This window comes from Oncorhynchus nerka, unplaced genomic scaffold (genome assembly GCF_034236695.1).
Source record: "Oncorhynchus nerka isolate Pitt River unplaced genomic scaffold, Oner_Uvic_2.0 unplaced_scaffold_511___fragment_3, whole genome shotgun sequence".
NCBI lineage: Eukaryota > Metazoa > Chordata > Actinopteri > Salmoniformes > Salmonidae > Oncorhynchus > Oncorhynchus nerka.
Window position 1 is genome coordinate 162,501 of NW_027040288.1, and position 25,355 is coordinate 187,855.

At 45.4% G+C, this 25,355-nt stretch overlaps 1 protein-coding gene across 2 annotated transcripts in view; it reads left to right on the forward strand.

The window, feature by feature from the left end:
• The window catches only part of LOC115118750 (microtubule-associated protein RP/EB family member 3-like), a 58,117-nt gene extending 42,176 nt beyond the window's left edge, over positions 1-15,941 (forward strand). For both annotated transcript variants that reach the window (XM_065016354.1, XM_065016355.1), the window contains 4 exons: positions 1,583-1,716; positions 9,664-9,816; positions 15,677-15,729; positions 15,854-15,941. In XM_065016354.1, coding sequence (XP_064872426.1) covers positions 1,583-1,716; positions 9,664-9,816; positions 15,677-15,727 — 338 coding nt within the window. In that variant the 3' untranslated portion in view covers positions 15,728-15,729; positions 15,854-15,941. The remainder of the gene's footprint in view (positions 1-1,582; positions 1,717-9,663; positions 9,817-15,676; positions 15,730-15,853) is intronic.
• The last annotated feature ends 9,414 nt before the right edge of the window (positions 15,942-25,355 follow it).

The window sequence follows — 25,355 nt, forward strand, 5'->3', positions numbered from 1 at the left end:
CCCTAGCCTAATGAGTTAACAGGGTGACCCCAGTCTCCTCTAACCTAATGAGTTAACAGCCCCAGTCTCCTCTAACCTAATGAGTTAACAGCCCCAGTCTCCTCTAACCTAATGAGTTAACAGCCCCAGTCTCCTCTAACCTAATGAGTTAACAGCCCCAGTCTCCTCTAACCTAATGAGATAACAGCCCCAGTCTCCTCTAACCTAATGAGATAACAGCCCCAGTCTCCTCTAACCTAATGAGTTAACAGGGTGACCCCAGTCTCCCCTAGCCTAATGAGTTAACAGGGTGACCCCAGTCTCCTCTAACCTAATGAGTTAACAGCCCCAGTCTCCTCTAACCTAATGAGATAACAGCCCCAGTCTCCTCTAACCTAATGAGTTAACAGCCCCAGTCTCCTCTAACCTAATGAGTTAACAGGGTGACCCCAGTCTCCCCTAACCTAATGAGTTAACAGGGTGACCCCAGTCTCCTCTAACCTAATGAGTTAACAGGGTGACCCCAGTCTCCCCTAACCTAATGAGTTAACAGCCCCAGTCTCCTCTAACCTAATGAGTTAACAGCTCCAGTCTCCTCTAACCTAATGAGTTAACAGCCCCAGTCTCCTCTAACCTAATGAGTTAACAGGGTGAACCCAGTCTCCTCTAACCTAATGAGTTAACAGGGTGACCCCAGTCTCCTCTAACCTAATGAGTTAACAGCCCCAGTCTCCTCTAACCTAATGAGTTAACAGGGTGAACCCAGTCTCCTCTAACCTAATGAGTTAACAGGGTGACCCCAGTCTCCTCTAACCTAATGAGTTAACAGGGTGACCCCAGTCTCCTCTAACCTAATGAGTTAACAGGGTGACCCCAGTCTCCTCTAACCTAATGAGTTAACAGCCCCAGTCTCCCCTAACCTAATGAGTTAACAGCCCCAGTCTCCTCTAACCTAATGAGTTAACAGGGTGACCCCAGTCTCCTCTAACCTAATGAGTTAACAGGGTGACCCCAGTCTCCTCTAACCTAATGAGTTAACAGCCCCAGTCTCCCCTAACCTAATGAGTTAACAGCCCCAGTCTCCTCTAGCCTAATGAGATAACAGCCCCAGTCTCCTCTAACCTAATGAGATAACAGCCCCAGTCTCCTCTAACCTAATGAGTTAACAGCTCCAGTCTCCTCTAACCTAATGAGTTAACAGGGTGACCCCAGTCTCCTCTAACCTAATGAGTTAACAGCCCCAGTCTCCTCTAACCTAATGAGTTAACAGCCCCAGTCTCCTCTAACCTAATGAGTTAACAGGGTGACCCCAGTCTCCCCTAGCCTAATGAGTTAACAGCCCCAGTCTCCTCTAACCTAATGAGTTAACAGGGTGACCCCAGTCTCCCCTAACCTAATGAGTTAACAGCCCCAGTCTCCTCTAACCTAATGAGTTAACAGACCTAGTCTCACCTAACCTAATGAGTTAACAGTGTAACAGACGTCCCCCAATTGTAATCAGGGTCAATGAATCTGGTTTCCTGCTCAATGTCCTGGCAGTAATGTTGCTAGCTGTTGATTGGGTGCTGCTGAGAGGCTTGGTTCTGATTGGCTGTGTTTCCAGGCCCCCAGAGGACATCTCCCACAGTGACCAAGACAGCCCCCTCCAGGCAGATAAACTCTGCCTCCATCCGCAGGGCGATGCCCACTAGAGCAACCAGACCATCAGACGCTGAGATCCTAGAACTGAACCAGCAGGTACACACACACACTCACACACTCACTCACTCACTCATTCACCCACACTCTCTCTCTCACACACACACTCGTACTCATAGACACACACACACACACACTCTCTTACACACACACACTCGTACTCATAGACACACACACACTCTCTTACACACACACACTCTTACTCATAGACACACACACACACACACTCTCTTACACACACACTCTTACTCATAGACACACACACACACACTCTCACTCATACACACTCTTACTCATAGACACACACACACACACTCTCTTACACACACACACTCTTACTCATAGACACACACACACACTCTCACTCATACACACTCTTACTCATAGACACACACACACACACACACTCTCTTACACACACACACTCTTACTCATAGACACACACACACACACTCTCACTCATACACACTCTTACTCATAGACACACACACACACACTCTCTTACACACACACACACTCTTACTCATAGACACACACACACACACTCTCACTCATACACACTCTTACTCATAGACACACACACACACACACTCTCTTACACACACACACTCTTACTCATAGACACACACACACACACTCTCACTCATACACACTCTTACTCATAGACACACACACACACACTCTCTTACACACACACACACTCTTACTCATAGACACACACACACACACTCTCACTCATACACACTCACTCTTACTCATAGACACACACACACACACTCTCACTCATACACACTCTTACTCATAGACACACACACACACACTCTCTTACACACACACACACTCTTACTCATAGACACACACACACACACACTCTCACTCATACACACTCACTCAGCTTCCTCTTTTATTATATATTTATTTTATTTCACCTTTATTTAACCAGGTAGGCCAGTTGAGAACAAGTTCTCATTTACAACTGAGACCTGGCCAAGATAAAGCATAGCAGTGTGAACAGACAACAACACAGAGTTACACATGGAATAAACAAACATACAGTGTAAAAATATATATACAGTGAGTGCAAATGAGGTAAGATAAGGGAGTTAAGGCAATAAATAGGCCATATTGGCGAAGTAATTACAATTGAGCAATTACACACTGGAATGGTGCAGAAGATGATTGTGCAAGTAGAGATACTGGGGTTGAATTCCATGTCAGATTTTTTTTATTTCACCTTTATTTAACCAGGTAGGCTAGTTGAGAACAAGTTCTCATTTACAACTGCGACCTGGCCAAGATAAAGCATAGCAGTGTGAACAGACAACACAGAGTTACACATGGAGTAAACAATTAACAAGTCAATAACACAGTAGAAAAAAAAATGGGCAGTCTATATACAATGTGTGCAAAAGGCATGAGGAGGTAGGCGAATAATACAATTTTGCAGATTAACACTGGGGTGATAAATGATCAGATGGTCATGTACAGGTAGAGATATTGGTGTGCAAAAGAGCAGAAAAGTAAATAAATAAATAAAAAAACAGTATAAAAACAGTATGGGAATGAGGTAGGTGAAAATGGGTGGGCTATTTACCAATAGACTATGTACAGCTGCAGCGATCGGTTAGCTGCTCGGATAGCTGATGTTTGAAGTTGGTGAGGGAGATAAAAGTCTCCAACTTCAGCGATTTTTGCAGTTCGTTCCAGTCACAGGCAGCAGAGTACTGGAACGTAAGGCGGCCAAATGAGGTGTTGGCTTTAGGGATGATCAGTGAGATACACCTGCTGGAGCGCGTGCTACGAATGGGTGTTGCCATCGTGACCAGTGAACTGAGATAAGGCGGAGCTTTACCTAGCATGGACTTGTAGATAACCTGGAGCCAGTGGGTCTGGCGACGAATATGTAGCGAGGGCCAGCCGACTAGAGCATACAAGTCGCAGTGGTGGGTGGTATAAGGTGCTTTGGTGACAAAACGGATGGCACTATGATAGACTGCATCCAGTTTGCTGAGTAGAGTGTTGGAAGCCATTTTGTAGATGACATCGCCGAAATCGAGGATCGGTAGGATAGTCAGTTTTACTAGGGTAAGCTTGGCGGCGTGAGTGAAGGAGGCTTTGTTGCGGAATAGAAAGCCGACTCTTGATTTGATTTTCGATTGGAGATGTTTGATGTGAGTCTGGAAGGAGAGTTTGCAGTCTAGCCAGACACCTAGGTACTTATAGATGTCCACATATTCAAGGTCGGAACCATCCAGGGTGGTGATGCTAGTCGGGCATGCGGGTGCAGGCAGCGATCGGTTGAAAAGCATGCATTTGGTTTTACTCGCTTTTAAGAGCAGTTGGAGGCCACGGAAGGAGTGCTGTATGGCATTGCAGCTCGTTTGGAGGTTAGATAGCACAGTGTCCAATGACGGGCCGAAAGTATATAGAATGGTGTCGTCTGCGTAGAGGTGGATCAGGGAATCGCCCGCAGCAAGAGCAACATCATTGATATATACAGAGAAAAGAGTCGGCCCGAGAATTGAACCCTATGGCACCCCCATAGAGACTGCCAGAGGACCGGACAGCATGCCCTCCGATTTGACACACTGAACTCTGTCTGCAAAGTAATTGGTGAACCAGGCAAGGCAGTCATCCGAGAAACCGAGGCTATTGAGTCTGCCGATAAGAATATGGTGATTGACAGAGTCGAAAGCCTTGGCGAGGTCGATGAAGACGGCTGCACAGTACTGTCTTTTATCGATGGCGGTAATGATATCGTTTAGTACCTTGAGCGTGGCTGAGGTGCACCCGTGACCGGCTCGGAAACCAGATTGCACAGCGGAGAAGGTACAGTGGGATTCGAGATGGTCAGTGACCTGTTTGTTGACTTGGCTTTCGAAGACCTTAGATAGGCAGGGCAGGATGGATATAGGTCTATAGCAGTTTGGGTCCAGGGTGTCTCCCCCTTTGAAGAGGGGGATGACTGCGGCAGCTTTCAATCCTTGGGGATCTCAGACGATATGAAAGAGAGGTTGAACAGGCTGGTAATAGGGGTTGCGACAATGGCGGCAGATAGTTTCAGAAATAGAGGGTCCAGATTGTCAAGCCCAGCTGATTTGTACGGGTCTAGGTTTTGCAGCTCTTTCAGAACATCTGCTATCTGGATTTGGGTAAAGGAGAACCTGGAGAGGCTTGGGCGAGGAGCTGCGGGGGGCGGAGCTGTTGGCCGAGGTTGGAGTAGCCAGGCGGAAGGCATGGCCAGCCGTTGAGAAGTGCTTATTGAAGCTTTCGATAATCGTGGATTTATCGGTGGAGACCGTGTTACCTAGCCTCAGTGCAGTGGGCAGCTGGGAGGAGGTGCTCTTGTTCTCCATGGACTTCACAGTGTCCCAGAACCTTTTGGAGTTGGAGCTACAGGATGCAAACTTCTGCCTGAAGAAGCTGGCCTTAGCTTTCCTGACTGACTGCGTGTATTGGTTCCCGACTTCCTGAACAGTTGCATATCACGGGGCTATTCGATGCTATTGCAGTCCGCCACAGGATGTTTTTGTGCTAGTCGAGGGCAGTCAGGTCTGGAGTGAACCAAGGGCTGTATCTGTTCTTGGTTCTGCATTTTTTGAACGGAGCATGCTTATCTAAAATGGTGAGGAAGTTACTTTTAAAGAATGACCAGGCATCCTCAACTGACGGGATGAGGTCAATGTCCTTCCAGGATACCCGGGCCAGGTCGATTAGAAAGGCCTGCTCACAGAAGTGTTTTAGGGAGCGTTTGACAGTGATGAGGGGTGGTCGTTTGACTGCGGCTCCGTGGCGGATACAGGCAATGAGGCAGTGATCGCTGAGATCCTGGTTGAAGACAGCGGAGGTGTATTTGGAGGGCCAGTTGGTCAGGATGACGTCTATGAGGGTGCCCTTGTTTACAGAGTTAGGGTTGTACCTGGTGGGTTCCTTGATGATTTGAGTGAGATTGAGGGCATCTAGCTTACATTGTAGGACTGCCGGGTGTTAAGCATATCCCAGTTTAGGTCACCTAACAGAACAAACTCTGAAGCTAGATGGGGGCGATCAATTCACAAATGGTGTCCAGGGCACAGCTGGGAGCTGAGGGTGGCCGGTAGCAGGCGGCAACAGTGAGAGACTTATTTCTGGAGAGGGTAATTTTCAAAATTAGTAGTTCGAACTGTTTGGGTATGGACCTGGAAAGTATGACATTACTTTGCAGGCTATCTCTGCAGTAGACTGCAACTCCGCCCCCTTTGGTAGTTCTATCTTGACGGAAGATGTTATAGTTTGGTATGGAAATCTCTGAATTTTTGGTGGCCTTCCTGAGCCAGGATTCAGACACGGCAAGGACATCAGGGTTAGCAGAGTGTGCTAAAGCAGTGAGTAAAACAAACTTAGGGAGGAGGCTTCTGATGTTGACATGCATAAAACCAAGGCTTTTTCGATCACAGAAGTCAACAAATGAGGGTACCTGGGGACATGCAGGGCCTGGGTTTACCTCCACATCACCCGCGGAACAGAGAAGGAGTAGTATGAGGGTGCGGCTAAAGGCTATCAAAACTGGTCGCCTAGAGCGTTGGGGGCAGAGGATAAGAGGAGCAGGTTTCTGGGCATGGTAGAATATATTCAGGGCATAATGCGCAGACAGGGGTATGGTGGGGTGCGGGTGCAGCGGAGGTAAGCCCAGGCACTGGGTGATGATGAGACAGGTTGTATCTCTGGACATGCTGGTTGTAATGGGTGAGGTCACCGCATGTGTGGGAGGTGGGACAAAGGAGGTAACAGGGGTATGCAGAGTGGGTCTAGGGGCTCCATTGTGAACTAAAACAATTATAACTAACCTGAACAACAGTATACAAGGCATATTGACATCTGAGAGAGACATACAGCGAGGCATACAGTAATCACAGGTGTTGAATTTGGAAAGCTAGCTAAAAACAGTAGGCGAGGCTAATCCGCTAGCACAACAAACAGCAGGTAAAATGGCGTTGACTAGGCAACGGGGCCGACAGGTAAGACAAACAAGCAGAAAGGAGTACCGTGATTAATGGACAGTCCAGCGTGCGTCAGCTATGTAGCCAAGAGATCAGTGTCCAGGGGGCAGCGGTGGATGGGCAGGGGGGCTGGGCTGGCGAGTGTTATCCAGGTTTTTTTTAAAACTAACAATGACTAACTAGCTTGTAGCTAGTTAGCTGGTTAGCGTCTGGAGGTTCTTGAGTGTGTCATAAAAATAAAAATAAGAGTAAAAGTAATAGCGATTCCGTATCACATTGGGTGAGGCAGGTTTCCGGAAGGTATAAACAAATTAAAAATCAAAAAGAGATAGAAAGTAAATGGGGTCAGAGAGTGATTGGGACGCGGTGGTTCAGACGGTTAGCAGGCCTGTGCTAACAAGCTAACAGTTCGTAGGCCCGAGCTAGACAAGGTAGCAGTTAGCGGACCGGAGCTTGACAAGCTAGCCGTTAGCAGGCCGAATTAGCAAGCAGGGAGATAGCGAGGGCTAGAGAGTTAACCTTTGGGGGACGTCGCGATGGGGTGAGTCTGTTTATTCCTCTTCATGCGGTGAGCTGGAGATACAGCGATTCAGAAAGCTCGCGGGCCTTGGCCAGCAGATGGATCTTTGGCGATGTCGCAGCGGAAAAGCCTGTTGAAACCCCCTCGGACGATTATGTCGGCGGACCAGTCGTGATGGATCGGCGGGGCTCCGTGTCGGCAGTAGAGGGTCAGTAGAGGGTCCAGGCCAATTGGCAAATTAGGTATTTTTGGACCTCTTCGGCTAGTCGGGAAATGAGCTTAGCTCGAGGCTAGCTCCAGGCTAACTGGTGCTTGCTCTGGGACAGAGACGTTAGCCAGGAGTAGCCACTCGGATTGCAGCTAGCTATTTACGATGATCCGGTATAAAGGTTCAGAGCTTGCGGTAGGAATCCGGAGATGTGGTAGAGAAAAAGCAGTCTGATATGCTTTGGGTAGATGTCGCTGGTGTCCTAGTTAGCGTTGAAGACCGCTAGCAGTGGCTAGCTAGTAGCTAGTTAGCGGCTAGCTTCTGATGAGGGTTCCGATTCTAAAGTATAGAAAAAGCAGATCCGTACCACATTGGGTGATGCGGGTTGCAGGAGACTATATTCAGCCTGTAGTTGGAAAGTGAAATTAAAATATGTACGAAATATATACAGAGAAAAAAACGAGGAAAAACTATATTTACACTATACAGGACGGGACAAGACAAAACACACGTCCGACTGCTACGCCATCTTGGAGGATAAATAAATACAGTATGGGGATGAGGAAGATTGGATGGGCTATTTACAGATGGGCTATGTACAGATGCAGATACTGGGGTGCAAAGGAGATAAATAAATACAGTTTGGGGATGAGGTAGGTAGATGGGCTATGCACAGGAGCAGTGGTCTGTGAGCTGCTCTGACAGCTGGTGCTTAAAGCTAGTGAGGGAGATATGAGTCTCACGTTTCAGTGATTATTTTTCAATTCGTTCCAGTCATTGTTAGCAGAGAACTGGAAGGAAAGGCGGCCAAAGGGTGAATTGGCTTTGGGGGTGACCAGTGAGATATACCTGCTGGAGTGCGTGCTACGAGTGGATGCTGCTATGGTGACCAGTGAGCTGAGATAAGGCGGGTACTTTACCTAGCAAAGACTTATAGATGACCTAGAGACAGTGGGTTTGGCGACGAGTATGAACCGAGGGCCAGCCAACGAGAGCATACAGGTCGTAGTGGTGGGTAGTATATGGGGCTTTGGTGACAAAACGGATGGCACTGTGATAGACTGCATCCAATTTGCTGAGTAGAGTTGGAGACTATTTCGTAAATGACATCGCCGAAGTCGAGGATGGGTAGGATGGTCAGTTTTACGAGGGTATGTTTGGCAGCATGAGTGAAGGATGCTTTGTTGTGAAATAGGAAGCCGATTCTCGATTAAATTTTGGATTGGAGATGCTTAATGTGAGTCTGGAAGGAGAGTTTACAGTCTAAGCAGACACCTAGGTATTTATAGTTTTCCACATATTCTAAGTCAGAACCGTCCAGAGTAGTGATGTTGGACGGGTGGGCAGGTGCAGGCAGTGATCGGTTGAAGAGCATGCATTTAGTTTGACTTGTATTTAAGAGCAGTTGGAGGCCACGGAAGGAGAGTTGTATGGCATTGAAGCTCGTCTGGAGGTTAGTTAACACAGTGCCAAAGAAGGGCCAGAAGTATAAAGAATGGTGTCGTCTGCGTAGAGGTGGATCAGAGACTCACCAGGAGCAAGAGCGACATCATTGATGTATACAGAGAAGAGAGTTGGCCCAAGAATTGAACCCTGTGGCTGAGAAGTAGTTGGTGAACCAGGCGAGGCAATCATTTGAGAAACCAAGGCTGTTGAGTCTGCCGATGAGGATGTGGTGATTGACAGAGTCGAAAGCCTTGGTCAGCCTTGGTCAGGTCAATGAAGACGGCTGCACAGTACTGTCTTTTATCGATGGTGGTTATGATATCGTTTAGGACCTTGAGCGTGGCTGAGGTGCACTCATGACCAGCTCTGAAACTAGATTGCATAGCGGAGAAGCTTTCCGATTATTGGGGATCTCAGACGATACAAAAGAGAGGTTGAACAGAAATAGAAATAGGTTGCAACATTTTCGGGAGATCATTTTAGTTTAATTATAGTTTTAGAAAGAAAGGGTCCAGATTTTGCAGTTCTTTCAGAACATCAGCTATCTGGATTTGGGTGAAGGAGAACTGGGAGAGGCTTGGGGTTGCTGTGGGGGGTGCCAGGCAGTTGACCGGGGTTGGGGTAGCCAGGTGGAAAGCATGGCCAGCCGTTGAAAAATATTTTTGAAATTCTCAATTATAGTGGATTTATCGGTGGTGACAGTGTTTCCTAGCCTCAGAGCAGTGGGCAGCTGGGAGGAGGTGCTCTTACCTCTGCCTCCCCCTTCTCTCTCTCTACCTCTTCGTGTGTGTGTGTGTGTGTGTGTGTGTGTGTGTGTGTGTGTGTGTGTGTAGATGTTGGATCTGAAGCTGACGGTGGATGGTCTGGAGAAAGAGAGAGATTTCTACTTCAGTAAGCTGAGAGACATCGAGTTGATCTGTCAGGAGAATGAGACCAACGCCAGCCCAACACTCTCCAAGATCATGGATATACTGTACGCTACTGAGGTAGGACACACACACTGAATAAAACACACACACACACACACTAAATAAAACACACACACACACACTGGATAAAACACACACACACTGGATAAAACACACACACACACACACTGAATAAGACACACACACACTGGATAAAAGACACACACTGAATAAAACACACACACACACACACTGAATAAAACAGACACACACACACTGAATAAAACAGACACATACACACACTGAATAAAACACACACACACACACACTGAATAAAACAGACACACACCCACTGAATAAAACAGACACACACACACACTGGATAAAACAGACACACACACACACACACACACTGGATAAAACACACACACACACACACTGAATAAAACAGACACACACACACTGAATAAAACAGACACACACACACACTGAATAAAACACACACACACACACACTGAATAAAACAGACACACACACACACTGAATAAAACACACACACACACACACACTGGATAAAACACACACACACACACACTGGATAAAACACACACACACACACACACACTGAATAAAACACACACACACACACTGGATAAAACAGACACACACACACTGAATAAAACACACACACACACACACTGGATAAAACAGACACACACACACACACACACACTGGATAAAACACACACACACACACACACACTGAATAAAACACACACACACACACTGGATAAAACAGACACACACACACTGGATAAAACAGACACACACACTGAATAAAACACACACACACACTGAATAAAACACACACACACACTGAATAAAACACACACACACACTGAATAAAACACACACACACACACTGGATAAAACAGACACACACACACACACACTGGATAAAACACACACACTGGATAAAACACACACACACACACACACACACACTGGATAAAACAGACACACACACACTGAATAAAACACACACACACACACTGGATAAAACAGACACACACACACACACACACACTGGATAAAACACACACACACTGGATAAAACACACACACACTGAATAAAACACACACACACTGAATAAAACACACATACACACACTGAATAAAACACACATACACACACTGAATAAAACACACACACACACTGGATAAAACACACACACACACACTGGATAAAACACACACACACACACTGGATAAAACACACACACACACACACTGGATAAAACACACACACTGGATAAAACACACACACACACACACTGAATAAAACACACACACTGAATAAAACACACACACTGAATAAAACACACACACTGGATAAAACACACACACTGAATAAAACACACACACTGGATAAAACACACACACTGGATAAAACACACACACTGAATAAAACACACACACTGAATAAAACACACACACTGGATAAAACACACACACACACTGAATAAAACACACACACTGGATAAAACACACACACTGGATAAAACACACACACACACTGAATAAAACACACACACTGGATAAAACACACACACTGGATAAAACACACACACACACTGAATAAAACACACACACTGGATAAAACACACACACACACTGGATAAAACACACACACACACTGAATAAAACACACACACTGAATAAAACACACACACACACTGAATAAAACACACACACTGGATAAAACACACACACACACTGGATAAAACACACACACACACTGAATAAAACACACACACACACACACACACTGAATAAAACACACACACACACACACACTGAATAACACACACACACACACACTGGATAAAACAGACGCACACACACTGAATAAAACACACACACACACACTGAATAAAACACACACACTGGATAAAACACACACACACACTGAATAAAACACACACACACACACTGAATAAAACACACACACACACACACACTGAATAACACACACACACACACACTGAATAAAACACACACACTGAATAAAACACACACACTGGATAAAACAGACGCACACACACTGGATAAAACACACACACACACTGAATAAAACACACACACACACACACTGAATAAAACACACACACACACACACTGAATAACACACACACACACACACTGGATAAAACAGACGCACACACACTGAATAAAACACACACACACACACTGAATAAAACACACACACACACTGAATAAAACACACACACACACACAGGATAAAACACACACACACTGAATAAAACACACACACACACACACTGAATAAAACACACACACTGAATAAAACATACACACACACTGAATAAAACACACACACACACTGAATAAAACACACACACACTGAATAAAACACACACACACTGAATAAAACACACACTGGATAAAACACACACTGGATAAAACACACACACACACTGAATAAAACACACACACACACACACACACTGAATAACACACACACACACACACTGGATAAAACAGACGCACACACACTGAATAAAACACACACACACACACTGAATAAAACACACACACTGAATAAAACATACACACACACTGAATAAAACACACACACACACACTGAATAAAACACACACATACACACAGGATAAAACAGACACACACACTGAATAAAACACACACACACACACTGAATAAAACACACACACACACACACTGAATAAAACACACACACACAGGATAAAACAGACACACACACATACACACTGAATAAAGGGTTTTTCTTAATTTGTTACCATTTTCTACACCTATGGAATCATGTCGTAACCAAATAAGTGTTAAACAAATCTAAATATATTTAGTTTCCACCCTTTGATTTGATGACAGCTGCGTGACCATTTTTATTCAACAATGTAGAAAATAGTAAAAAATGAAGATAAACCCTGGAATGAGGTGGAACTTTTGACTGGTACTGTACTTGTGTATGTTGAAACACACACTATATACAGCATGGCATTCGGAAAGTATTCAGAAAAAGTACCTTGACTTTTTTCACCATTTTGTTACATCACAGCCTTATTCTAAAATGTATAGGATTTTTTTTCTTCCCCTCATCGATCTACACACAATACCCCATAATGACATCACAATACCCCATAATGACATCACAATACCCTATAATGACATCACAATACCCTATAATGACATCACAATACCCTATAATGACATCACAATACCCTATAATGACATCACAATACCCCATAATGACATCACAATACCCCATAATGACAAAGCATAAACAGGTGTTTAGACATTTTGGCAACTTATAAAAAATGTAAAACTGAAATATCACATTTACATTAGTATTCATACCTTTTACTCAGTACTTTGTTGAAGCACCTTTGGCAGCGATTACAGCCTAGAGTCTTCATGGGTATGACGCTACAAGCTTGGCACACCTGTATTTGGGGAGTTCCTCCCATTCTTCTCTGCAGATTTCTCAAGCTCTGTCAGGTTAGATGAGTATCGCTGCACAGCTACTTTCAGATATCTCTAGAGATGTTAAATCGGGTTCAAGTCCGGGCTCTGGCTTGGTCATTGAAGGACATTCAGAGTCCCGAATCCACTCCTGCATTGTCTTGGCTGTGTGCTTTGTGTCGTTGTCTTGTTGGAAGGTGAACCTTTGCCCCAGTCTGAGGTCCTGAGCACTCTGGAGCAGGTTTTCATCAAGGATCTCTACTTTGCTCCATTCATCTTTCCCTTGATCCTGACTAGTCTCCCAGTCCCTGCCGCTGAAAAACATCCCCACAGCATGATGCTGCCACCACCATGCTTCACCGTAGGGATAGTGCCAGGTTTCCTCCAGATGTGACGCTTGTCATTTAGGCCAAAGAGTTCAATCTTGGTTTCATCATTCCAGAGAAACTTGTTTCTCATGTTCTGAGAGTCCTTTAGGTGCCTTTTGGCAAACTGTCATGTGCCTTTTACTGAGGAGTGGCTTCTTTTTGGCCACTCTACCATAAAGGCCTGATTGGTGGAGTGCTGCAGAGATGGTTATCCGTCTGGAAGGTTCTCCCATCTCCACAGAGGAACTCTGGAGCTCTGTCGGAGTGACCATCGGGTTCTTGGCCACCTCCCTGACCAAGGACCTTCTCCCCCAATTGCTCAGTTTGGCCTGGCGGTCAGCTCTAGGAAGAGTCTCGGTGGTTCCAAACTTCTTCTATTTAAGAATTATGGAGGCCACTGTGTTCTTGGGGACCTTCATGTTTTGGTACCCTTCCCCAGATCTGTGCCTCAACACAATCCTGTCTCGGAGCTCTACGGACAATTCCTTCGACCTCATGGCTTGGTTTTTTTCTCTGACAACTGTTGGACCTTATATAGACAGTTGTGTTCCCTTCCCAAAAAATGTTTTTTTTTTTTATTTAACCTTAAATTAACTAGGCAAGTCAGTTAAGTACAAATTCTTATTTATAATGACTGCCTAACCTGGCCAAACCCGGACAATGTTGGGCCAATTGTGTTCTGCCCTATGGGACTCCCAATCACGGCTGGTTGTAATACAGCCTGGAATCAAACCAGGGTTTGTAGTGACACCTCTAGCATTGAGATACAGTGCCTTAGACCGCTGCGCCTCTCGGGAGCCCAGATGTCCAATCAAGTTGATTTATATCAGGTGGTATATCCAATCAATTTAATTTATATCAGGTGGACTCCAATCAAGTTGTAGAAACATCTCAAGGATGATCAACGGAAACAGGATGCACCTGAGCTCAATTTCGAGTTTCATTGCAAAGTGTCTGAATACCTATGTAAATAAGGTATTTCTGTTTCTTATTTTTAATACATTTGCAAAAATTATCATTATGGGGTATTGTGTGTAGATTGATGAGAAAAAAACATGTATTTAATGTATTTTAGAAGAAGACTGTAACGTAACAAAATGTGAAAAAAGTGAAGGGGTCTGAATACCTTCTGAATGCGTTGTATATTGCCATCCACAGTAGAGGGCTGTGATTACACACAGTAGAGGGCTGTGATTACACACAGTAGAGGGCTGTGATTACACACAGTAGAGGGCTGTGATTACACACAGTAGAGGGCTGTGATTACACACAGTCCTACAGGAGCAGCTGCTGCTCCATCAACTAGAAGCCTCTAAAAGTCATGTTCAAAATAGGAGGTAGAATTAATCAAGCTAATAAAATATTAACAAACTGTTTAATAGTCATACTAACAATTGTTTTTGTTTGCTTTTTATGAGTGTTGTGAAGTTCAGTGTTTTACAACTTGACGTTAGAAGGTTCCTCACCATCAATGTCGTCTAAACGGCTTTCCATGAATTATAACTCGCCCATAGACTCAAGTTATAAAACACTCAAGTTCCCCGATAAGTGTATGAAGCTAGGTTACCAGCTAGGTTACCAGCTAGGCTACCAGGTTACCAGCTAGGTTACCAGCTAGGTTACCAGCTAGGTTACCAGCTAGGCTACCAGGTTACCAGCTAGGTTACCAGCTAGGATACCAGCTAGGCTACCAGGTTACCAGCTAGGTTACCAGCTAGGTTACCAGCTAGGTTACCAGGTTACCAGCTAGGTTACCAGCTAGGTTACCAGCTAGGTTACCAGCTAGGTTACCAGCTAGGTTACCAGCTAGGATACCAGCTAGGTTACCAGGTTACCAGCTAGGTTACCTGGTTACCAGCTAGTTTACCAGGTTACCAGCTAGGTTACCTGGTTACCAGCTAGGTTACCAGCTAGGTTACAACTCTCCCCCTCTCTACCTCTCCCCTGTAACTCTCCCCCCTCCTCTCCTCTCCCCTGTAACTCCCCCTCTCCTCTCTTCTGTACCTCTCCCCCCTCCTCTCCACCTCTCCCCTGTAAATCTTCCCCAGGGCGAGGTTGAGAAAGAGAATACCTTCTCAGACAACTTACCTGATCACTAAAGGTGAATAAAATTAATAATTACACACACACACCATTCACACAACTTTTTACATGCACACACACACTTACACACCCCCAGCCAGCCCCTGACCTCTGTCTGACCTCTGTGTGCGTGTGTGTTTTAGGATGGCTTCATGGCGCCAGAGTACGACAAGGTGGAGGCGCCGCCACAGGGAGACCAAGAAGAATACTAAACACACCTCCTTTCTCTGCACCACTCCATACCTCCTTTCTCTGCACCACTCCATACCTCCTTTCTCTGCACCACTACATACCTCCTTTCTCTGCACCACTACATACCTCCTTTCTCTGCACCACTACATACCTCCTTTCTCTGCACCACTACATACCTCCTTTCTCTGCACCACTCCACGCCTCCTTTCTCTGCACCACTCCACACCTCCTTTCTCTGCACCACTACACCACTACACACCTCCTTTCTCTGCACCACTACACCACTACACACCTTCTTTCTCTGCACCACTACACCACTACACACCTCCTTTCTCTGCACCACTACACCACTACACACCTCCTTTCTCTGCACCACTACACCACTACACACCTCCTTTCTCTGCACCACTACACCACTACACACCTCCTTTCTCTGCACCACTACACCACTACATACCTCCTTTCTCTGCACCACTACACCACTACACACCTCCTTTCTCTGCACCACTACACACCTCCTTTCTCTGCACCACTCCACACCTCCTTTCTCTGCACCACTACATACCTCCTTTCTCTGCACCACTACACACCTCCTTTCTCTGCACCACTACACACCTCCTTTCTCTGCACCACTACACACCTCCTTTCTCTGCACCACTACATACCTCCTTTCTCTGCACCACTACATACCTCCTTTCTCTGCACCACTACACACATCCTTTCTCTGCACCACTCCTTTCTCTGCACCACTACACACCTCCTTTCTCTGCACCACTACATACCTCCTTTCTCTGCACCACTACAAACCTCCTTTCTCTGCACCACTACACACCTCCTTTCTCTGCACCACTACACACCTCCTTTCTCTGCACCACTACATACCTCCTTTCTCTGCACCACTCCACCACTACATACCTCCTTTCTCTGCACCACTCCACCACTACACACCTCCTTTCTCTGCACCACTCCACCACTACATACCTCCTTTCTCTGCACCACTACACCACTACACACCTCCTTTCTCTGCACCACTACATACCTCATTTCTCTGCACCACTCTACATACCTCCTTTCTCTGCACCACTACATACCTCCTTTCTCTGCACCACTACACACCTCCTTTCTCTGCACCACTACACACCTCCTTTCTCTGCACCACTACATACCTCCTTTCTCTGCACCACTACACACCTCCTTTCTCTGCACCACTACACACCTCCTTTCTCTGCACCACTACACACCTCCTTTCTCTGCACCACTACACACCTCCTTTCTCTGCACCACTACATACCTCCTTTCTCTGCACCACTCCACCACTACATACCTCCTTTCTCTGCACCACTCCACCACTACACACCTCCTTTCTCTGCACCACTCCACCACTACATACCTCCTTTCTCTGCACCACTACACCACTACACACCTCCTTTCTCTGCACCACTACATACCTCATTTCTCTGCACCACTCTACATACCTCCTTTCTCTGCACCACTCTACATACCTCCTTTCTCTGCACCACTACACACCTCCTTTCTCTGCACCACTACATACCTCCTTTCTCTGCACCACTACATACCTCCTTTCTCTGCACCACTCCATACCTCCTTTCTCTGCACCACTACATACCTCCTTTCTCTGCACCACTACATACCTCCTTTCTCTGCACCACTACATACCTCCTTTCTCTGCACCACTACATACCTCCTTTCTCTGCACCACTCCACCACTACATACCTCCTTTCTCTGCACCACTCCACCACTACATACCTCCTTTCTCTGCACCACTCCATACCTCCTTTCTCTGCACCACTACATACCTCCTTTCTCTGCACCACTCCATACCTCCTTTCTCTGCACCACTCCACACCTCCTTTCTCTGCACCACTCCACACCTCCTTTCTCTGCACCACTACACACCTCCTTTCTCTGCACCACTACATACCTCCTTTCTCTGCACCACTACATACCTCCTTTCTCTGCACCACTCCACCACTACATACCTCCTTTCTCTGCACCACTCCATACCTCCTTTCTCTGCACCACTCCATACCTCCTTTCTCTGCACCACTCCATACCTCCTTTCTCTGCACCACTCTACATACCTCCTTTCTCTGCACCACTCCACACCTCCTTTCTCTGCACCACTACATACCTCCTTTCTCTGCACCACTACATACCTCCTTTCTCTGCACCACTCTACATACCTCCTTTCTCTGCACCACTACATACCTCCTTTCTCTGCACCACTCCACCACTACATACCTCCTTTCTCTGCACCACTCCACCACTACATACCTCCTTTCTCTGCACCACTCCATACCTCCTTTCTCTGCACCACTCTACATACCTCCTTTCTCTGCACCACTCCACACCTCCTTTCTCTGCACCACTACATACCTCCTTTCTCTGCACCACTTCCCTCCGTGGATCACCTCTTCAAGATTCTCATCTCCTTCCCCTTCTCTTCTCCCATCCTCTCGCAACCACCCCCCAAGACATGTCTGCTCCGGACAGTTCATCTGAATGGGCATTGTTAGCAGGATGCTAGGCTAATAGCTAGCTCTGAACAGTTCATCTGAATGGGCGTTGTTAGCAGGATGCTAGGCTAATAGCTAGCTCTGAACAGCTCCTCTGTATGGGCGTTGTTAGCAGGATGCTAGGCTAATAGCTAGCTCTGAACAGTTCATCTGTATGGGCGTTGTTAGCAGGATGCTAGGCTAATAGCTAGCTCTGAACAGTTCATCTGAATGGGCGTTGTTAGCAGGATGCTAGGCTAATAGCTAGCTCTGAACAGTTCATCTGTATGGGCGTTGTTAGCAGGATGCTAGGCTAATAGCTAGCTCTACCAGATATGGTGATGAGAGGAAGCACAGTGGCCAGCAGTGGGAGAAGGATTTTGGCCGACATTCTGCAAATTTTCTCATCAATGAAACATTTGACCTCTACAGTTTTTCTGTTTCCCAAACTAGAATCTGTAACAAGCAGAGTGTACTGCGTTTTGTAGACTTTATCCTTTACCAAAGTTTCTAAGTATTGTGTTGTTTAGAAAAAGTGTAAGGGTGAATTGAGTTATTGCACACACGCACTTCAGAGTAGGCGTTCCCTAATGGAAATATGCAAATAAATGCTAGAATGTGCCAATAGGATCGCACTAGCTCGTGGTTGGCTCTGCCCACTATGGTTTATTTGCTCCCATTGGAAATGACAGACTCCGGTCTATCTTGGGTTAGTTATAAAAAATCTTTGGTTAATCTGTATGGGAGGTGTTAGCAGGGTGCTAGGCTAATGGCTAGTGTAAAAGAGATGTCAGGTTGTTAGCACAAAGTATGGCTCTATAGAGCCCTCTGCCTATAGATGCAGGTCACACATCAAACTCCATCATCTCTGAACCCAGAACCAAGTCTTGCATGCTTCTCTCAGATTGGAAAGAGACTCACTCCACTGACTCACTGGCCCAGTTCAGCATTAGGGTTCGGCATCTACCTACCATACACATATCAGTCATCAGTCCCTGCATTAATAATATGGGCTCAGCTGCACCACCATGTTGTCAGTTGTCAAGTGACTCTGTCGTCAGGGAAACAGCCTGTTGTAAAGAAGCGATTTAACCAGGCGGCATGATTTTATTTATTTAGAGGTTATTTTAACCAATCAGAAGGATCCAGAAACCTACATGTAAGGTGATTGGGTGAGGCCAGCAGGAAGCAGGGGTTGCTATTCAGCAGGGAGCAACGTTACAAAACATTCAGATAGAACTGGATTACAGTAGAACAGACTCAACTGTATGTCAGAATCATGTCAGCTCTATTTCTTACATTTCTGTCTGCAACAGTCTGCAACAGTGTTAGCCACTGAATTCACCCTGGGTTAAATTGTTGTATTGTTTTGAATGTGGAGTTAGTTAGGGTAAACATGGAGTGGCTAACAGGTTAACAAGGTGGTTAATGTGAATCTATTTATTACCCAGAGAAGGCTTTTATTATTAAACTATATGAATGAACAAAAACACACTACCATAGATACTAATGGGTGAATGTGGATTATTGTTTTAGCTGCTGTCGTTGATTTGGAGTTTTTTTTTTGGGGGGGTTGTTGACGTGTTGTTGTTGACATGTTGCACTGTGTTAAAAACACCACAGTGTCTGTCATGGTGATGGGGAGCAGGGCTCAGTGGTGACTGACAGCTGCCCCTGGTTGTCATGGCAGCCCTGTGTGATAGACATGCATTGTTTGTCATTTTATTACGAGGCTGAATAAAGAGATGGGTTCAAAACCAGAAGGAATAGACTGGTCGACTCTTATTGTAGGAGGGGACAGACACACACACAGGCCTAGATTCAGGGCTCGATTCAATCCGTAGTGCTGAATAGCTGCGCTACAGTGCGATAGAAGTTCAAAGGCAATGTTCCTGTGTTAGCGGAGACTGCATTCACAGTATAGCGCTGCATATATCAGCTCATGTGTCAGATCTTCCACAATACAGATTGCATCTAGCCCATAGTCTGTGCCCTACCATGGTGTCCTCTCTCTGGGTGACCTCTCCAGTCTACCCTGGCTCCCTGGAACACATCCAGCTCTCATTGGGCACACGGAGAGAAAGGAATAGCGTTGGCAAGAGCAGAAAACAGAATGAAATGGTACCGATCCCGTAACCAATCTATTGTGTATGTTTTTCCTCATTATTTGTAACTTATTTTGTACATAATGTTTCTGTCACCGTGTCTTATGACCAGAAAGAGCTTCTAGTTATCAGGACAGCGATTCCTCACCGATGAATCCTTTTTCTTCCAACGAGTCGGACGCGAAGGATTGACTGCACAGCCAGGCACGACTCCAACACTATCATTCATTTTGCTGATGACACAACAGTGGTAGGCCTGATCAACGACGAGACAGCGTATAGAGAGGAGATCAGAGACCTGGCCGTGTGGTGCCAGGACAACAAACTCCCTCAACGTGATCAAGACAAAGGAGATGATTGTGGACACAGGAAAAAGAGGACAGAGAACGCCCCCATTCTCATCGACGGGGCTGCAGACTATGGCCGGGGGGGGTGCACCCCCCCTGGCCACTTGGTGTGTTTAACCTGGGTGCACCCCCCCCGGCCATAGTCTGCAGTGGCCAGGGGGGGTGCACCCAGGTTAAACACACCAAGTGGCCAGGGGGGGGTGCACCCAGGTTAAACACACCAAGTGGCCAGGGGGGGGGGGGGTGCACCCAGGTTAAACACACCAACATTACTGCTTACTTGCGTGACCTTTTTGGCAGTCAAAAGAAAATGCCATGCTTGCTAACTTGCTAGCTATGTGACTTTTCAACACTGTTTTAGGCTATATATATTTTATTTTTTTACCAAGCAAGGTAAATAAATGTGAAACTGAGTGAATGAACAACAAAAACATTATGAGACGAAAGATTCCTGTCTTTACCAGACTCTTTAAATAGTGTCATGACAGGGTTTGTACTGGATACCGTACCGGCCTTGGATCTCTTTGGGTTACAGTTTTGACACCCCACTCTTGGCGCACACATGGTGTGTGCTTATTGGAAATGATTAGGCGGCTCTTAAGGCTTTGTGGATTGTATAAAGAGGTGATCCGTTTTATGGGTGAGAGGGAGTGAAGAGGGGGACAGGGCATTGGCAGAGCACAGTCAGGGAGTAGTGGTCTACATAACTGGACAGAAAACAGCCTGCTAGTTAGACTCCCCAGGATGTGGATACCAGACAGCCATTACCAGTTCCCAAATTCACCCCCCACTTCTCTGTGGCCATTTTTTAAAATATGAACCCTTAGCCTACAATTTCCCCTGCGGAAATCTAATTAACTTAATAAATCCCTATCAAAGTCCATCTGTTTAAGCTAGAGATATATATATATATATTTTTTTGCATGGGCTGTGTCTCAATCTCCCACATCCGCCAATATTATGACCACACTATTGAAAGACTCTCACGTACACTAGGACGCCCACTAGCTTCACACGACTCGTCTGAAGTCTCTTCTGCCAACTGTAGCTTCCCAACGGTTTGGGCTACACTCTAATACTGTATATAGCAGGGTGGCTACCCCTTCCCCTGCTACCCCAGCAGGGTAGCCTAGTGGTTAGAGCATTGGACTAGTAACCGAAAGGTTGCAATATTGAATCCCCGAGCTGCCAAGGTAAAAATCTATTGTTCTGCCCCTGAACAGGCAGTTAACCCACTGTTCCTAAGCCGCCATTGTAAAAATGATATGTTCTTATTAACTGACTTGCCAAGTTAAATAAAGGTGAAATGAAATGAGGCTGTATGTATTTTTTGATCTAGTGTAAATGTGTATCATTGTTGCGTCACTATCTTCATTTACGAACATGAATAAAAATACAACTTTAAGCTACATAATAATTTGACAGAGGTAATGAACTGTCCATTGATCAGCGCAGCAATTGATAAAACAGGACCATGTTTGAAAAACAAAGTGGGTCTGAGCTTATGTCAATATTACGAAGGTAAGGTAAAGATATACATTTACTACGGGGTGGGGGGTCTGGTCCAACTCGAGGTCTCATTAAAAAAAGACACCCCCTCCCCAACATTACAAATATCTGCACAGAACCCTCCCCTTGTACTATTAACCTTCCCCCCTCATAAAATGTACAAAACTAATGATTAGATGGTAACCTCATTACAACCAGACAGGAAGTTCTGCCCACTCTGACATGTTACCATGGTAACCCCATAACCACCAGACAGGAAGTTATGACCATTGACATGTTACCATGGTAACCACATTTTTACCAGACTAAATGCCGATAGGCACAGTATCTGTATCTGGGAATGACAGTATCTGTATTGGCTTGGAATGACCATATCTGGGAATGACAGTATCTGTATCAGCTGGGAATGACAGTATCTGTATCTGGGAATGACAGTATCTGTATTGGCTTGGAATGACCATATCTGTATCTGGGAATGACAGTATCTGGGAATGACAGTATCTGTATCTGGGAATGACAGTATCTGTATCTGCTGGGAATGACAGTATCTGTATCTGCTGGGAATGACAGTATCTGTATCTGGGAATGACAGTATCTGTATCTGGGAATGACAGTATCTGTATCTGGGAATGACAGTATCTGTATTGGCTTGGAATGACCATATCTGTATCTGGGAATGACAGTATCTGTATCTGGGAATGACAGTATCTGTATCTGCTGGGAATGACAGTATCTGTATCTGCTGGGAATGACAGTATCTGTATCTGGGAATGACAGTATCTGTATCTGCTGGGAATGACAGTATCTGTATCTGCTGGGAATGACAGTATCTGTATCTGCTGGGAATGACAGTATCTGTATCTGGGAATGACAGTATCTGTATCTGCTGGGAATGACAGTATCTGTATCTGCTGGGAATGACAGTATCTGTATCTGCTGGGAATGACAGTATCTGTATCGGCTGGGAATGACAGTATCTGTATCGGCTGGGAATGACAGTGTCTGTATCTGGGAATGACAGTATCTGTATCTGGGAATGACAGTGTCTGTATCTGGGAATGACAGTATCTGTATTGGCTGGGAATGACAGTATCTGAATCTGGGAATGACAGTATCTGTACCTGGGAATGACAGTATCTGTATCTGGGAATGACAGTATCTGGGAATGACAGTATCTGTATCTGGGAATGACAGTATCTGTATCGGCTGGGAATGACAGTATCTGTATCTGCTGGGAATGACAGTATCTGTATCTGCTGGGAATGACAGTATCTGTATCTGCTGGGAATGACAGTATCTGTATCTGCTGGGAATGACAGTATCTGTCTCGGCTGGGAATGACAGTATCTGTATCTGGGAATGACAGTATCTGTATCTGCTGGGAATGACAGTATCTGTATCTGCTGGGAATGACAGTATCTGTATCTGCTGGGAATGACAGTATCTGTATCTGCTGGGAATGACAGTATCTGTCTCGGCTGGGAATGACAGTATCTGTATCTGGGAATGACAGTATCTGGGAATGACAGTATCTGTATCGGCTGGGAATGACAGTATCTGTATCGGCTGGGAATGACAGTATCTGTATCTGGGAATGACAGTATCTGTATCGGCTGGGAATGACAGTATCTGTATCGGCTGGGAATGACAGTATCTGTATCGGCTGGGAATGACAGTATCTGTATCTGGGAATGACAGTATCTGTATCTGGGAATGACAGTATCTGTATCAGCTGGGAATGACAGTATCTGTATCTGGGAATGACAGTATCTGGGAATGACAGTATCTGGGAATGACAGTATCTGTATCTGGGAATGACAGTATCTGGGAATGACAGTATCTGGGAATGACAGTATCTGTATCTGGGAATGACAGTATCTGTATCTGCTGGGAATGACAGTATCTGTATCTGCTGGGAATGACAGTATCTGTATCTGGGAATGACAGTATCTGGGAATGACAGTATCTGTATCTGGGAATGACAGTGTCTGTATCTGCTGGGAATGACAGTATCTGTATTGGCTGGGAATGACAGTATCTGTATCTGGGAATGACAGTATCTGGGAATGACAGTATCTGTATCTGCTGGGAATGACAGTATCTGTATCTGGGAATGACAGTATCTGTATCTGGGAATGACAGTATCTGTATCTGGGAATGACAGTGTCAGTATCTGGGAATGACAGTATCTGTATCTGGGAATGACAGTGTCAGTATCTGGGAATGACAGTATCTGTATCGGCTGGGAATGACAGTGTCTGTATCTGGGAATGACAGTATCTGGGAATGACAGTATCTGTATCGGCTGGTAATGACAGTATCTGTATCTGGGAATGACAGTATCTGGGAATGACAGTATCTGTATCTGGGAATGACAGTATCTGGGAATGACAGTATCTGTATCGGCTGGTAATGACAGTATCTGTATCTGGGAATGACAGTATCTGGGAATGACAGTATCTGTATCGGCTGGGAATGACAGTATCTGTATCGGCTGGGAATGACAGTATCTGTATCTGGGAATGACAGTATCTGTATCGGCTGGGAATGACAGTATCTGTATCGGCTGGGAATGACAGTATCTGTATCGGCTGGGAATGACAGTATCTGTATCTGGGAATGACAGTATCTGGGAATGACAGTATCTGGGAATGACAGTATCTGTATCTGGGAATGACAGTATCTGGGAATGACAGTATCTGTATCTGGGAATGACAGTATCTGTATCTGCTGGGAATGACAGTATCTGTATCTGCTGGGAATGACAGTATCTGTATCTGGGAATGACAGTGTCTGTATCTGCTGGGAATGACAGTATCTGTATTGGCTGGGAATGACAGTATCTGTATCTGGGAATGACAGTATCTGGGAATGACAGTATCTGTATCTGCTGGGAATGACAGTATCTGTATCTGGGAATGACAGTATCTGTATCTGGGAATGACAGTATCTGTATCTGGGAATGACAGTGTCAG